The sequence below is a fragment of the Hylobates moloch genome, unplaced genomic scaffold (assembly GCF_009828535.3).
Source record: "Hylobates moloch isolate HMO894 unplaced genomic scaffold, HMol_V3 SCAFFOLD_14, whole genome shotgun sequence".
In the NCBI taxonomy this organism is placed as follows: Eukaryota; Metazoa; Chordata; class Mammalia; order Primates; family Hylobatidae; genus Hylobates; species Hylobates moloch.
The window spans coordinates 3608141-3624614 of NW_026652289.1; the positions used below are offsets into that span (position 1 = coordinate 3608141).

Genomic DNA, 16474 nt, shown 5'->3' on the forward strand with positions numbered 1-16474 from the left:
CACCTTTTCCCTCGGGTAGTTTAGAGAAGACTCTGCTCCTCCACCTCTTGTGGAGGGCCTGACATCAGTCAGGCTTGCCCGCAGTTATCCGGAGGCCTAACCGTCTCCCTGTGATGCTGTGCTTCAGTGGTCACGCTCTTAGTCCACCTTCATGTTCCATCCTGTACACCTGGCTCTGCCTTCTAGATAGCAGTAGTAAATTAGTGAAAGTACTAAAAGTCTCTGATAGGTAGAAATAATGGCGTAAGCTGTCTTTCTCTTTGTCTTCTCTCTCTCTCTGCCTCAGCTGCCAGGCAGGGAAGGGCCCCCTGTCCAGTGGACACGTGACCCACGTGACCTTACCTATCACTGGAGAAGACTCACATTCTTTACCCTGCCCCTTTTGCTTTGTATACAATAAATAACAGCGAAGCCAGACACTGGGGCCACTACCGGTCTCTGCGTCTTAGTGGTAGTGGTCCCCCGGGCCCAGCTGCCTTTTCTTTTATCTCTTTGTCTTGTGTCTTTATTTCTACGCTCTCTCATGGCCGCACACGGGGAGAGACCCACCGACCCTGTGGGGCTGGTCCCTACACCTGAGATGCTTTACATCCCTAGACCCTAAAAGGTCAAAAGGCTGTCTTATTCTCAATGTACATTTTATTACCCAATCCACTCCTGACATTAAATAAAACTCCAACAATTAAATTCCGGCCCTGAAACCCCACAACAGGACTTAATTAACCTCACCTTCAAGGTGTACAATAATAGAGTTGGGGCAGCCAAGTAGCAACGTATTTCTGAGTTGTAATTTCTTGCCTCCACTGTGAAACAAACCCCAGCCACATCTCCAGCACACAAGAACTCCAAATGCCGAACCACAGCTGCCAGGGGTTCCTCCCCCAGGAGCTTGCTACAAGTGCTGGAAATCTGGCCACTGGGCCAAGGAATGCCCACAGCCCAGGATTCCTCCTAAGCCGTGTCCCATCTGTGCAGGACCCCACTGAAAATCGGACTGTTCAACTCACCTGGCAGCCACTTCCAGAGCCCCTGGAACTCTGGCCCAAGGCTGTCTGACTGACTCCTTCCCAGATCTTCTCGGCTTAGCAGCTGAAGACTGACACTGCCTGATCGCCTCGGAAGTCTATAGGACCATCACAGATGCTCTGGGTAACTCTCACGGTGGAAGATAAGTCCGTCCCCTTCTTAATCAATATGGAGGCTGCCCACTCCACATTACCTTCTTTTCAAGGACCTGTTTCCCTTGCCTCCATAACTGTTGTGGGTATTCACGGCCAGGCTTCTAAACCTCTTAAAACTCTGGTGCCAACTTTGACAACATTCTTCTATGCACTCTTTTTTAGTTATCCCCACCTGCCCAGTTCCCTTACTAGGCCGAGACACTTTAAATTATCTGCTTCCCTGACTGTTCCTGGACTACAGCCACACCTCATTGCCACCCTTTTCCCCAGTTCAAAGCCTCCTTCGCATCCTCCTCTCGTATCCCTCCACCTTAACCCACAAGTATAGGATACCTCTACTCCCTCCTTGGAGACCGATCATGCACCCCTTACCATCCCATTAAAACCTAATCACCCTTACCCTGCTCAATGCCAATATCACATCCCACAGCATGCTTTGAAAGGATTAAAGCCTGTTATCACTCACCTGCTACAGCATGGCCTTTTAAAGCCTATAAACTCCCCTTACAACTCCCCCATTTTACCTGTCCTAAAACCAGACAAGGCTTACAGGTTAGTTCAGGATCTGTGCCTTATCGACCAAATTGTTTTGCCTATCCACCCCATGGTGCCAAACCCATATGCTCTCCTATCCTCAATACCTCCCTCCACAACCCATTATTCTGTTCTGGATCTCAAACATGCTTTCTTTACTATTCCTTTGCACCCTTCATCCCAGCCTCTCTTTGCTTTCACTTGGACTGACCCTGACACCCATCAGGCTCAGCAAATTACCTCGGCTGTACTGCCACAAGGCTTCACAGCCAGCCCCCATTACTTCAGTCAAGCCCAAATTTCTTCCTCATCTGTTACCTATCTCAGCGTAATTCTCACAAAAACACACACGCTCTGCCTGCCAATCATGTCCGACTGATCTCTCAAACCCCAACACCTTCTACAAAACAACAACTCCTTTCCTTCCTAGGCCTAGGCATGGTTGGATACTTTCGACTTTAGATACTTGGTTTTGCCATCCTAACAAAACCATCACATAAACTCACAAAAGGAAACCTAGCTGACCCCATAGATCCTAAATCCTTTCCCCACTCCTCTTTTCCATTCCTTGAAGACAGCTTTAGAGACTGCCCCCATCCTAGCTCTCCCTGACTCATCCCAACCCTTTTCATTACCCACAGCTGAAGTGCAGGGCTGTGCAGTCAGAATTTACACAAGAACTGGAACCGCGCCCTGTAGCCTTTTTATCCAAACAACTTGAGCTTACTGTTTTAGCCTAGCCCTCAAATCTGCGTGCTGCGGCCGCCACCGCACTAATACTTTTAGAGGCCCTTAGAATCACAAACTATGCTCAACTCACCCTCTACAGTTCTCATAACTTACAAAATCTGTTTTCCTCCTCACACCTGATACATATACTTTCTGCTCCCCCGCTCCTTCAGCTGTACTCACTCTTTGTTGAGTCTTCCACAATTACCATTGTTCCTGCCCCGGACTTCAATCCAGCCTCCCATATTATTCCAGATACCACACCTGACCCCCATGACTGTATCTCTCTGATCCACCTGACATTCACCCCATTTCCCCATATTTCCTTCTTTCCTGTTCCTCACCCTGATCATGTTTGATTTATTGATGGCAGTTCCACCAGGCCTAATCGCCACACACCAGCAAAGGCAGGCTATGCTATAGTACAAGCCACTAGCCCGCCTCTTAGAACCTCTCATTTCCTTTCCATCATGGAAATCTATCCTCAAAGAAATAAGTTTTCAGTGTTCCATCTGCTGTTCTACTACTCCTCAGGGATTATTCAGGCCCCCTCCCTTCCCTACACATCAAGCTCAGGGATTTGCCCCCACCCAGGACTGGCAAATTGGCTTTACTCAACATGCCCCGAGTAAGATAACTAAAATACCTCTTAGTCTAGGTAGACACTTTCACTGGATAGATAGAGGCCTTCCCCACAGGGTCTGAGAAGGCCACCACGGTCATTTCTTCCCTTCTGTCAGACACAATTCCTCGGTTTGGCCTTCCCATCTCTATACAGTCCTATAATGGACCAGCCTTTATTAGTCAAATCACCCAAGCAGTTTCTCAGGCTCTTATTCAGTGAACTAATGGTCTTTTAAAAACACACCTCACCAAGCTCAGCCACCAACTTAAAAAGGACTGGACAATACTTTTACCACTTTCCCTTCTCAGAAGTCAGACCTGTCCTCAGAATGCTACAAGGTACAGCCCATTTGAGCTCCTGTATAGACGCTCCTTTTTATTAGGTCCCAGTCTCATTCCAGACACCAGACTAACTTGGACTGCGGCACCCTCCCCCCACACAAAAAAAACCAAAACTTGTCAGCCCTACTATCTTCTGTCTAGTCATACTCCTATTCACCGTTCTCAACTACTCATACATGCCCTGATCTTGTTTACACTGAGGTTTACACTGTTTCTCCAAGCCAGCACAGCTGATATCTCCTGGTGCTATCCCTAAACCACCACTCTTAACTCCCTCTTAAAGTAAATAAATAATCTTTGCTGGCAGGGCTATGCTGAACCTCCTTAGGCACTCTCTAGTTAGATGTCCTGGGTCCCCCAATTCTTAGTCCTTTAATACCTGTTTTTCTCCTTGTCTTACTCCGTTCTTTTTTCAATTCATATAAAACCGTATCCAGGCCATCACCAATAATCCTATACGACAAATATTTCTTCTAACAAGCCCACAGTATCACCCTTTACCACAAAATCTTCCTTCAGCTTCATCTCTCCCACTCTAGGTTCCCGCACCGCCCCTAATCCCGCTCGAAGCAGCCCTGAGAAACATCGTCCATCATCTCTCCATACAATCCCCCAAAATTTTCGCCGCCCCAACACTTCAACACTATTATGTTTTATTTTTCTTATTAATATAAGAAGACAGGAATGTCAGGCCTCTGAGCCCAAGCTAAACCATCATATCCCCTGTGACCTGCACATACACATCCAGATGGCCTGAAGTAACTGAAGAATCACAAAAGAAGTGATATTTAAATGGCCTGTTCCTGCCTTAACTGATGACATTCCACCACAAAAGAAGTGAAAATGGCCGGTCCTTGCCTTAACTGGTGACATTACCTTGTGAAATTCCTTCTCCTGGCTCATCCTGGCTCAGAAACCTCCCCCACTGAGCACCTTGTGACCCCCCCACTGCTGCCCACCAGAGAACAACCCCCCTTTTTCCTTTCCCTACCCAAATCTTATAGAACGGCCCCACCCCTATCTCCCTTCGCTGACTCTCTTTTCAGACGCAGCCCGCCTGCACCCAGGTGAAATAAACAGCCTTGTTGCTCACACACAGCCTGTTTGGGGGTCTCTTCACATGGACGCTTGTGAAAGATACAACCCCTGGCCTTCAGGTTTTCAAGGTACAATTGGTCAACTCACCGTATTTTGTAGTCTAAAGGAAACTCTAGGAAACCGCAAGGTAGTGTCAGCTTCCTTGACGATTCAGAGAGGTGGTTCCGGACGGGCGCAGTGGCTCATGCCTGTAATCCCAGCACTTTGGGAGGCCGAGGCAGGCAGATCACTTGAGATCAGGAGTTTGAGAACAGCCTAGCCAACATGACAAAAACCCCGTCTCTACTAAAAATACAAAAATTAGCCGGGTGTGGCGACGCGTGCCTGTAATCCCAGCTACTTTGGAAGTTGAGGCAGGAGAATTGCTTGAACCTGGGAGGCAGAGGTTGCAGGGAGCCAAGATTGCACCATTGCACTCCAGCCTGGGCGACAAGAGCAAAACTCCACCTCAAACACCACCACCACCACCACCACCAAAGAGGTGGCTCTGAGGCTCTGGAGGAGCTGCAGGAGTGGCTTAATATTTGACCTCATGTTTGCTTCTTTTCAGACTTCTCAACATGAGAAAAAATAAGCCTCTGTCATGTTCATGCTATCAAGATAAATCACTCTTATTTTCACTTTAACCAGCAGCGAAACATAGTATCCAACCAATGGACACTTTTTTACCCCAAGTCTGGAAGTTCTCCTTTGCTTCCTTTGAGACAGGGTCTCACTGTCACCCAGGCTGGAGTCCAGTGGAGCGATCACGGCGCACTGCAGGCTCCACCTCCAGAGCTCAAGTGATCCTCCCACCGCAGCCTTCCTAGCAGCTGGGACTACAGGTGCAGGCCACCATGCCTGGCTAATTTTTTTAAATTTTTGGTAGAGATGAGGACTCGCTACGTTGCACAGGCCAGTCTTAAACTCCTGGACTCAAGCAATCCTCCTGCTTTTTTTAAATATGAATTCTAAATTTCTCTTCAAAGAATTAATATGTCAGTATGTTCAATTCTTTGCCTTCTACTTTTAAACTTCACTTCCTCGTAAAGCAACCTTTTTCAATTCCCTGCTCCACCCGGACTCACTCTCCACCTTGACTCATTCTAATTACCTACTCCACCGACTCATTCCGATTCATTCTCCACCCTGACTCATTTCATTACCATTTGTTTTGGCCAAACCACTCACTTCATCACTCTCTTGAAATTAGCCAGTCATAATTAGTTTAGCCTGTGCAGTCTAACCCTAGCCAACAGGAGAAAGACACAGCAGTAGGGACCATGTGCATCAGAAATAAAAACCCCTTTCCCTCGCTTGTCCCGGTGTGCACTCACCATTGCTCCATCTGTAAGGGCGCACCCTTCTGTAGAAGTTACTTGCCTTGTTGAGAATCACAAGAAAATTTCTTTCGTGACACCGAAAACTTTACTTACAACACTCTGACTTCCCAAAGTGCTGGGATTACAGACATGAGCCACTGCACCTGGCCCGGAAGTTCTCTTATCTTTGAATATTGTCTCTTTCATTTTCTCCCTTTTCTCTTTATAAAATGCATGTTAGAGCTCCTTACTCTATTTTCTTAAACTTTTTGAGGACTAAGCTCTGATTTTTTATCTTGCCCAAATTCCTATGGAAGGGGTCTGGGGAGTCATGCCTTGCAAACCATAAATTCTCATCAGATGGTTTTATTTAACCCTATATATCATTACTGACTTTCCAATCTGACTCTGGCATAACATTATAAGACAAGGAAAAAAATAAAAATATTTAACCCCAAAACATGTTTCTTTGCTGTATTTTGAAAAGCCCTGCAAAGCCATCCTTTGTAGGGGAAGATCTGTTTCTGTAAAGAATCTCTATTCACATAGCCAGAGATTTTTTTTACAGGCCCTCCCAATCCTGAGGACATTAACCGAGAGTCTAGCACCTTTTAAAGGTCTGAATAGGAAGCATTTGTCATCGATTGTCTCTAAGAGCAGCTACTATGAGACTTCAGAAGAACCTTGGTCTCCACGATCTTTTATCTTAATCTGAGCATTTCCTTTCTATGATCCCAGGTCTTTTTTTTTTTTTTTTTTCCCCAGGCTGGAGTGCAGTGGCGCGATCTCGGCTCACTGCAACCTCCGTCTCCCAGGTTCACACCATTCTCCTTCCTCAGCCTCCTGAGTAGCTAGGACTACAGGCGCCCACCACCACGTCTGGCTAATTTTTTGTATTTTTTAGTAGAGACAGGGTTTCACCGTGTTAGCCAGGATGGTCTTGATCTCCTGACCTCGTGATCTGCCTGCCTGGGCCTCCCAAAGTGCTGGGATTACAGGTGTGAGCCACCGCACCTGGTCTACTAGAACCCAGGTCTTTAGTCAAGCTCAAACAATTGTCAACTAGAAAACGTTTACATTCACCTGGAAGCCCCGTCCCCCACCCTCCCCTCCCACCCCCTTGAGTTGCTCCACCTCTCTGAACCAAACCAATCTATTTATCAAATGTATTTGATTGATGTCTCACACCTCCCTAAAATACATAAAGCCAAGCTGTCCCCCGACCACCTTGGGGACCGCCTGAGGGCTGCGTCACTGGCCATGGCCACTCATATTTGGCTCAGAATAAATGTCTTAAAGTATTTTACAAAGTTTGAGTCTTTTTGTTGACATTATCTAAAGTTTTCGTTACTTTTTCAATCTTTATCTTCTGTGTTACAGCACTGGTCTCTGCTTTACTGTATAATCCTTATGTCAAATATTTTATGACAATGAATCATAATAACTATAGCTAACATTTTTATTTGCTTTAAAAGATTCTCCTTTAAAAATAATAACCTGTTTCGTGGTTCATGGATGCTATTTTTTAACCTATATGTTATCTAAAGGAAACTCATTTTAAGTATAAAGACATAGTGTGAACCTGGAAAATCTGAGACAAGTCTTAGTTAATTTAGAAAGTTTATTTTGTCAAGGTTGAGGATGCGCACCCGTGACACAGACTCAGGAGGTCCTGACGACAGGTGCCCAAGGTGGTCAGAGCACAGTTTGGTTTTATACATTCTAGGGAGACATGAGACATCAATCAACATAGGCAAGATGACCATTGGTTCGGTCTGGAAAGGCGGGACTACTCAGAGCAAAAGCAGGAGGACTGGAAGCCGGGAGGGGGCTTCCAGGCCACTTATAGATAAGAGACAAAAGGTTATATTCTTTTGAGATTCTGACTTGCCTCTCCAAAGGAGGCATTCAGATATGCATCTGTGTCAGTGAGCAGAGGGATGACTTTGAATAAAATGAGAGGCAGGTTGGCCCTAAGCAGTTCCCAGCTTGACTTTTCTCTTTAGCTTAGTGATTTGGGGGCCCCAAGATTTATTTTCCTTTCACAATAGGTTAAAAATAAAAGGATGAGAAGAGGTATGTTGTGCATACACACACCATAAAATCAGCTGGAGCACAATATTCATATTAAACAAAGCTTGGTACAAGAAATGTTACCAGTGTGAAAGTTGTCAGAATCAAAATGGAATCTCTTGTGTTAAAAACAAAAACAAAAACAAAAACAAAAAACCTTGTGGCCAGGCGCAATGGCTCACGCCTGTAATTCCAGCACTTTGGAAGGCCGAGGGGCCCGAGGTCGGGAGTTCGACACCAGCCTGACCAACATGGAGAAACCCTGTTTCTATTAAAAATACAAAATTAGCCGGGTGTGGTGGTACATTCCTGTAATCTCAGCTACTCGGGAGGCTGAGGCAGGGTAATTGCTTGAACCCGAAGGCGGAGGTTGCAATGAGCCGAGATTGCGCCATTGCACTCCAGCCTGGGCAAAAAGACAAAAACAAACTCAAAAAAAAAAAAAAAAAAAAAAAAAAAAAAAAGCCTAGGCAGAGAAGCCAGAGAAGACCAGGAAGAGAGGGTTCTCCAGCATGAATGTCTGACAGCACAGCTATCCCAGAAGAATGCAAAACCCACAGCCTTGCAAAAGGGCCATTGCAACCTCGCATCAAAGGTCCTTCTGCAAGGCCATCAGCCCAGCCACTGCCTGCCCAACCTTGGATTGGTGCCACCTTTGTTACTGGTCTTTGTAGCCAAGGAAAATTATCTCAAAACAATGATGTGATCCTCCTCATTTTCCCGTCGTCTTCCTTTACCTCCCTGAGTAACACAGAGTGTACGATGGTGTACGGGTTTCCACGGCAGTGCTCCAATCCCAAATAGACTTCAGCTTCTTTTAGAAAGCCCCTCTCTGTTTAGGTTGACACTATGGATAAAGAGGGATATTGCATAAAGATCAAGGGGTCAAGTCTGTGGAGTCCTGATAAGGTAAGTAAGCAACAATGAGGAAGAGGTCCCAGGTGACAGAGAAGAATTACTCTGAGAGATGGCCAATCACAGGCAACCCTCTGGCACAACTACCTCGCTCAGCATGTAGCCCCTGCAGCACGAACCTACAGAACCTCCCTCCAGCCCCTGCCTCTTTGCAGACAGCTCATTCTCTGCTGTGCTGCCTGTTGCATCCTTGCAACGCATCTTTGTACTTTCTCTAATAAATCTGCCTTTTTTTTTTTCTTTTTTCTGAAATGGAGTCTCGCTCTGTTGCCTAGGCCGGAGTGCAATGGCGTGATCTCGGCTCAAGGCAACCTCCACCTCCCAGGTTCAAGGAATTCCCCTGCCTCAGCCTCCTGAGTAGATGGGATTACAGGTGCCCACCACCATGCCTGGCTAATTTTTGTATTTTTAGTAGAGACAGGGTTTCACCATGTTGGCCAGGGCCAGGCTGGTCTCGAACTCCTGACCTCAGGTTATCCGCCCCTCTTGGCCTCCCAAAGTGCTAAGAATACAGGTGTGAAGCCACTGCACCTGGCCAAATCTGACTTTCTTTACCTACAACTGTCTTGGTAATTTTTTTTTTTTTTTTTTTAGACAGAGTCTCACTCTGTCTCCCAGGCTGGAGTGCACCTCCCAGGTTCAAGCGATTTTCCCCTGCCTCAGCCTCCCGAGTAGCTGGGATTACAGGTGCCCACCACCATGCCTGGCTAATTTTTGTATTTTTAGTATAGATTGGGTTTCGCCATGTTGGCCAGGCTGGTCTCGAACTCCTGACCTCAGGTGATCCACCCACCTCGGCCTCCCAAAGTGCTGGGATTACAGGCATAAGCCACCGCGCCTGGTCGGTAAATTCTTTTACTGGCCATGATGTTGGCCCCAGCCAGTTGCACCCGCGATGAAGTCTTCATTAGGACATCACAATCCTATGTGTGTATATACCTAACAACAGAGCTTCAAAATATACAAAAAAAAAAAAAGGAAAGAATAAAACATTGAAATAAACAAATCCACAACTAGAGCTGGAGATATCTACAGTGCCCTCTTGGTGATCACTAGAACAAGTAGGCAGACTCCTTGCGCCTGGAAATTGGCCTGTCTCATCTTCTCCAGGTTCTCGGTGGGGGCAGTGAGACCACCATCTAGTCAGCAGTTGGGCTGGGTGTGGGTTTGTTGTTGTTATGGTCATCTCAGTGCACTGCACTGGAGACTTCAAATTCCTCCAGCTGTGGGAGGCAGCCACCTCATGCCGGGGGGTCCTTCTCAGGCTCCTATCCACCGTCCTGCCCCCAGCTTTCAGCTGTCCCTGCAGGTTTGCAGCTCAGAGGGATGCCCTCTCCAAGCATCCCTGCTCTCCTCTCTGTGTGGCGCCTCGCAGCACCTTTTCTCTGTGGTTGGTCTTGGATGGCAGTTTCCCATCTGGCCCCATGTCCACACCCTTGACCCTTCCTTCAGTGGGGGTGGATTTTTGCCAAGGTCCTGGAGGAAGAGAATTTTCCATCCCTTCCCTGGGGAAGATAGGGTTTGCCCTTTCTTCTCCCCTGTAATCAGTGGATCTTTGCTTATGCCCTGGAAACAAGATGGTGTGAAAGGAAAATAAATCTTGGGCCCCCAAATCACTACGCTAAAGGGAAAAGTCTGCTGGGCGTGGTTGCTCACGCCTGTAATCTCAGCACTTTGGGAGGCTGAGGCCAGCTGATCACCTGAGGTCAGGAGTTCCCGACCAGCCTAGCCAACATGGCGAAACCTGTCTCTACCAAAAATACAAAAATTAGTTGGGCATGGTGGCACGTGCCTGTAGTCCCAGTTACTTGGGAGGCTGAGGCAGGGAGAATTGCTTGAACCCAGGAGGCAGAAGTTGCAGTGAGCCAAGATCTTGCCACTGTGCTACAGCCTGGGTGACAGGGCAAGACTCTGCTGCAAAAATAACTAACTGACTAACTAACTAACTAAATAAATAAAGGGAAAAGTCAAGCTGAGAACTGCTTAGGGCCAACCTGCCTCCCATTCTATTCAATGCCCCCCCCTCCCCACCGCCACCACTGAGATAGATGCATATCTGATGGCCTCCATTGGAAAGGCTAATAAGAAACTCAAAAGAATGCAACTCTCTCACCCACCTGTGACCCGTAAGCCACCTCCCAGCTTCGAGTCTTCCTGCCTTTGCTTCAGGTTGTCCTGCCTTTCTAGACCGAACCAATGTACTTCTTACATATATTGATTGATGTCTCATGTCTACCTAAAACGTATAAAACCAAGCTGTGTCCCAACCACCTTGGGCATATGTTGTCAGGTACATGCCACCATGCCTGGCTAATTTTTGTAATTTTAGTAGAGACAGGGTTTCACCACATTGGCCAGGCTGGTCTCGAACTCCTGACCTCAGGTGATCCGCCCTCCTTGGCCTCCCTAAATGCTAGGATTACAGGCATGAAGCCAGCGCACCTGGCCAAATCTGCCTTTCTTTACCTCAGGACCTCCTGAGTCTGTGTCACAGGCGTGTCCTCAACCTTCACAAAATAAACTTTCTAAATTAACTGATGGCAGATGGGATTTTCCCTTTCTTCTGCCCTAGAATCCATGGAGCTTTGCTTATGCCCTGGGAGCCAGATGGTTTAATGTGCCTTCCTCAGCAGCTCCTCTTCTGCTTGTAAGAGTGTCCAGGGAGCAGCAGGTGGGGCTCCTATCTGCCCCAGCACCATCCGCTCCCACACATCCATGTCACCCACCAAGGGCTGTCTGTCATCACCTGCCCTGTCCCTGTTCTTTCTTTTTTTTTTTTTTTTAGATGGAGTCCCGCTCTGTTGCCCAAGCTGGAGTGCAGAGGCGTGATCTAGGCTCACTGCAGCCTCCACCTCCTGGGTTCAAGCAATTCTCCTGCCTCAGCCTCCCGAGTAGCTGGGATTACAGGTGTGCACCACCACACCCAGTTAATTTATGTATTTATAGTAGAGACGGGGTTTCACCATATTGGCCAGGCTGGTCTCAAACTCTTGACCTCGTGATCCACCTGCCTCAGCCTCCCAAAGTGCTGAGATGACAGGCGTGAGCCACCGCACCTGGCCAGTCCCCACTCTTTCTTAAAGGCCCACGGTGGAGCGTTTACAAGTGAGTGCAAGATCCCCTTCTGTGTGGGACCCCCAGCTCTTCGCATCTGTCACACAAATTGGCCTTTAAGAATTTTTTTTCTTTTTTTTTTTTTGAGGCGGAGTCTCGCCCTGTTGCCCAGGCTGGAGTGCAATGGTGCGATCTCGGCTCACTGCAACCTCCACCTCCCAGGTTCAAGCGATTCTCCTGCCTCAGCCTCCCGAGTATCTGGGATTACAGGTGTGCGCCTCCACACCCAGCTAATGTTTGTATTTTTAGTAGAAACAGGGTTTCACCATGTTGGCCAGGCTGGTCTTGAACTCCTGACCTCGTGATCCACCCGCCTCGGCCCCCCAAAGTGCTGGGATTACAGGTGTGAGCCACCGTGCCCGGCCCGCCTTTAAGAATTTTCCTGAATCTTTCTTGTCCATCCATATGGTGGCCACTGTTTCTTCTATACTCTGTAATAAGATTATCTGCTCGACCAAAATTTAGTCAAGCTCCAGAACCTTCTCTTAGGACCATCCGTGCACTTCTCGTAAAGTCCAGCTTTAGCAAAGAATCCTGCTAAGTCAGTTTATTTATTTATTTTTATTTTTTGAGACAGAGTCTCCCTCTGTCGCCCAGGCTAGAGTGCAGTGGCACAATCTCGGCTCACTGCAACCTCCACCTCCTGAGTTCAAGCAATATAGCCAGACCCCATCTCTCTAAAAGATAATGATTAGCTGGGCTGGTGGCACACGCCTGTGGTCCCAGCTCCTCGGGAGGCTGAGGTGGGAGGACCACTTGAGCCCGGGAGGTTGAGGCTGCAGTGAGCTATGATTGTGCCACTGCACTCCAGCCTGTGTGACAGAGTGAGATGTGAGACCCTGTCCCCCCCAAAAAAAAAACAAAACAAAAAAACCCCAAAACCAAAAAAGACACAAGTGTTACTGAATATTTTTTTCTTTGAAACCTGTCAAAAATAAAGCAGTTCATGTGCTCTCTCTCTGCTTGAAGGGGCCCATCCTTTTTGGAATTCAGTTCACTTTGTTCCCCTGTGATTCACCTCTCCAGTGGTGTTAAGGATTATCTGACTCTTCTCATTGTTAGTGTGGGAACAATGTTCTTTGCAGTTTTCTACATTCTAAGAGGAAATGGAAGTCTCTGTTATGCATCTTACTACAGCCAGAGCCTAATGGACTCACTCTGTGAGCTCATTTTCAGTGGGAATTTCTTCCATAGGAGTCCTAGGTAATGGCAGTAGCCCCCTGGGATATCTATCATAAGATAAGGCCACAGTGGGCCACAGATATCATGGAAAACTGGGTCACTGAGGAAAATTTAGTAATGAGACTATTTACAAAGCTGTGGGTAGGGGGCAGAGAACTCAGTATTCCAGGGCTAGGGAGAGCAGGCAGCTGTGCCTTTCCTGCCTTCCCTTAGGTCTGAAATGGCAGAGAGGAGACTCACCTGGATGTGGAGCAGATGGCTGCATGGAGATGACTGTCTGGCAGGGGCTGCAGCCCTCAGTGAAAGACACCTGGATGTGGAGCAGATGGCTGCATGGAGATGACTGTTTGGCAGGGGCTGCAGCCCTCAGTGAAAGACCATTGCCATTGTCGCTGGACATAAAACAAACAAGGACGCAGAAGCACTCAACACACTGTCAATCTACATGACCCTCTCCACATTCACAGAACTCTACCCAACAACAGCACTGTACGCATTCTTTTATTTTATTGTCTTTTTCTTTCTTTTCTTTTTTTTTTTTTTTTTTGTTGAGACAGGGTCTCACTCTGTTGCCCAGGCTGGAGCACTGGGGTGCGATCTCAGTTCACAGCAACCTCTGCCTCCCAGGCCCAAGCAGTCCTCCTCCCTTAGCCTCCCACTGAGACTACAGGCACACACCATCATGCTTGGCTAATTTTTGTATTTTTTGTGGAGATGGGGGTCCCACCATTTTGCCTAGGCTGGTCTGAAATTCTTGGGCTCAAGCAATCCACCTACCTTGGCTTCCCAAAGTGCTGGGATTACAGGCGTGAGCTACCATGACTGGCTGTACGCATTTGTTTCAAACAAATGGGTGGGGTGGAGTGGGGTAGGGTGGTGTGGAGTGGGGTAGGGTGGTGCTGCAGTTTCTGACAGGGCAGTCAGGAAAGGCCCCGCTGCCAACTTGGTCCCCCAGCCAGGTGGAGGACAGAATCTGCCCCCACCCTCCCACCAGGATTTCCTGGTCCTAATTCCTGGAACGTGTGAGCGTTGGCTCCCACAGCCAAAGCGACTTTGTAGACGTGATTAAATCCCGGACTTGAAGCGGGGGAGGCTGTCCCGGACTGCCCCATGGGCCTGTGTCATCTCGGGTCCTTTTGGAAGGGCAGGGAGAGGCAGTGGAGAGGGAACGAAGGAGAGGGGAGGGGATGATAGGAGCAGAGGTTGGAATGATGGGCTTGGAACTGGAGGAAGAGGCCATGGGCAAGGCCACAGAAAAGGCCAGGAAATGAATTTTCCTGCAGGCCCCTGGCAAGGAAGCAGTCCAGCTGGCACCTTGGCTTCAGTTCTGTGGCAGGGCCTGTGGGCTCCTGATGCCCAGGGCTGTCAGAGACGGAATCTGTGGTGCTCGGTGGGCAATTGTTACAGCAACACCAGGAAACCAGCGCAAGCAGAGACCCGGAAGACAGGGGGCGGAGGAAGGGCGGCCGCCTTACGCAGCGCAGGCGGGGGCTGGAGAGTGGGGCTTCTGCCCTGCAGCCTGGGCTGCCTCAGCTCTGGAGGTCCGAAGCAGATCGGGGTGGGATGGTCGGGCTCTGGGGAGGGTGCTGCTCCGGGTCGGGCTCTGGGGAGGGTGCTGCTCCAGGTTGCAGGCGGTGCTGCCTTCGTGTGCATCCTCATGTGGCAGAACAGAGCTTCCTGGGGTCCCTTTTGCAAGGGGACCAGTCTCACACTCCCCTCATGACCTCATCACCTCCCAGAGGCTCCACCTCCTAATACCTCGGGGGTTGGGATTTCAACATAGGAATTTGTGGGACACACAGACTTCAGCCTGTTGTAGCCTCCTGGACCACCCGTCAGGAGAAGATGTAATAGGACATAGAGTTAACTGCAAGGGATTGGAATCCAGAATTTAAAAAGAACTGTGATCTGATTGCTGGGTGAGGTGGCTCACGCCTGTAATCCCAGCACTTTTGGGAGGCCGAGGCGGGTGGATCACCTGAGGTCAGGAGTTCAAGACCAGCCTGGCCAACACGGTGAAACCCTGTCTCTAGTAAAAATACAAAAATTAGCTGGGCACGATGGCAGGTGCCTGTAACCCCAGCTACTTGGGAGGCTGAGGCGGGAGAATCGCTTGAACCTGGGAGGTGGAGGTTGCAGTGAGCCGAGATGGTGCCATTGCACTGCAGCCTGGTCGACAGAGCAGAGACTCTGTCTCCAAAAAAAAAAACAAACTGTGATCAACTTGGAAAAGACAAACTGCCCCAGCGGAATGTGGGCAGAGGCCACCACATCACAGAAGAGGAAGCCGAATCGCCAGTGAGCAGATCAAAAATCAAAGATCAGGCTCATCAGCCATCAGAGAAATGCCTGGGAGCCTCGGGTGGGGCCCCCACACCCACCACGGAGGCATGACATGCTGGAGGTGACAGGGTGGTGACCATGGACCGACACAGAGGGTGGGGGCAGGGCTTTTACAGCTGGCTTGTAGAGTGGACAGGGATGAGGAGCAGGCATGGGAGGGCGACTTGGCGGTCCTGACAACCAAGACAGTGTGAAGGTTGAAAGGGGCTTAACTGTGAGCTAATTAGCATGTCCTGGATGTTGAACAGGTTGTTACTATGGTGAGGTTGTTAATTTGATGGTTTAAAGTGCCCCTAATGCCAAGACACAAATGACTAGAGCACAACTGTAGCAGGTTAGGGGTCCCCTGTGGTCCTCTCTGGTGACCCACACTAGGCATCACTGTCCCTCGTCTTTCTGACGCGGTGGGTGGACAGCACAAATTCATTTTTCAGCTCAGTTTCTCAGGTGTAGGGTGGGTGAAATGCCTGGATGCGGTGGTATGGGCAGTACTTCACTGTCCTTATGTCCATGGAGGGAGAGAAGAAGCATGCAGGCCGGCTCTGTTCCTGCGCCCACTCCCCACCCAGCCACATCCCCAGGCTGCCTTCTCCACTTTCTCCACCAGACCAGAGCTGCTGCAAGAATCCACTTCCAAGCCGGGACACTTCCCTGAAACAATTAGGGCCTCCCGCCCCACACTCTTGCTTCCATTCATGTCACCTCACATGCATCAGATGCAGATGCAGATGGGCAGATGCCAGCACCCAGGAGGCCATCGAGCGCGCACTCTACGCCTTGCACCAGAAACACACAGCTTGGCAAAACAGACCTGGCAACCAGAACAGGCCTACAGAATCTGAATCTCAGGGCCGGAGTGTGTCTCAGTGTTCACAGATAGGCTGAGGACCAGCCAGGCTCAGAAACTACTGACTCAGTGCAGCTGCTCCGGGGACTAAGGAGAGGAAAAGCTCGAGGTCATGGAGGCAGGGAAAGGAGGGGAGAGAGGAGACACAGAGGAGGAAAGAGAGGGAAGGGAGGGAGGGGAGAGAGGAGACA

The 16474-nt window shown here is 48.9% G+C and overlaps 1 protein-coding gene across 1 annotated transcript in view; it reads right to left on the minus strand.

Moving 5' to 3' along the window:
* The window catches only part of PDE9A (phosphodiesterase 9A), a 178394-nt gene that overhangs the window by 33523 nt on the left and 128397 nt on the right, over positions 1-16474 (minus strand). The window contains exon 18 of the mRNA XM_058427844.1: positions 13334-13485. Coding sequence (XP_058283827.1) covers positions 13334-13485 — 152 coding nt within the window. The remainder of the gene's footprint in view (positions 1-13333; positions 13486-16474) is intronic.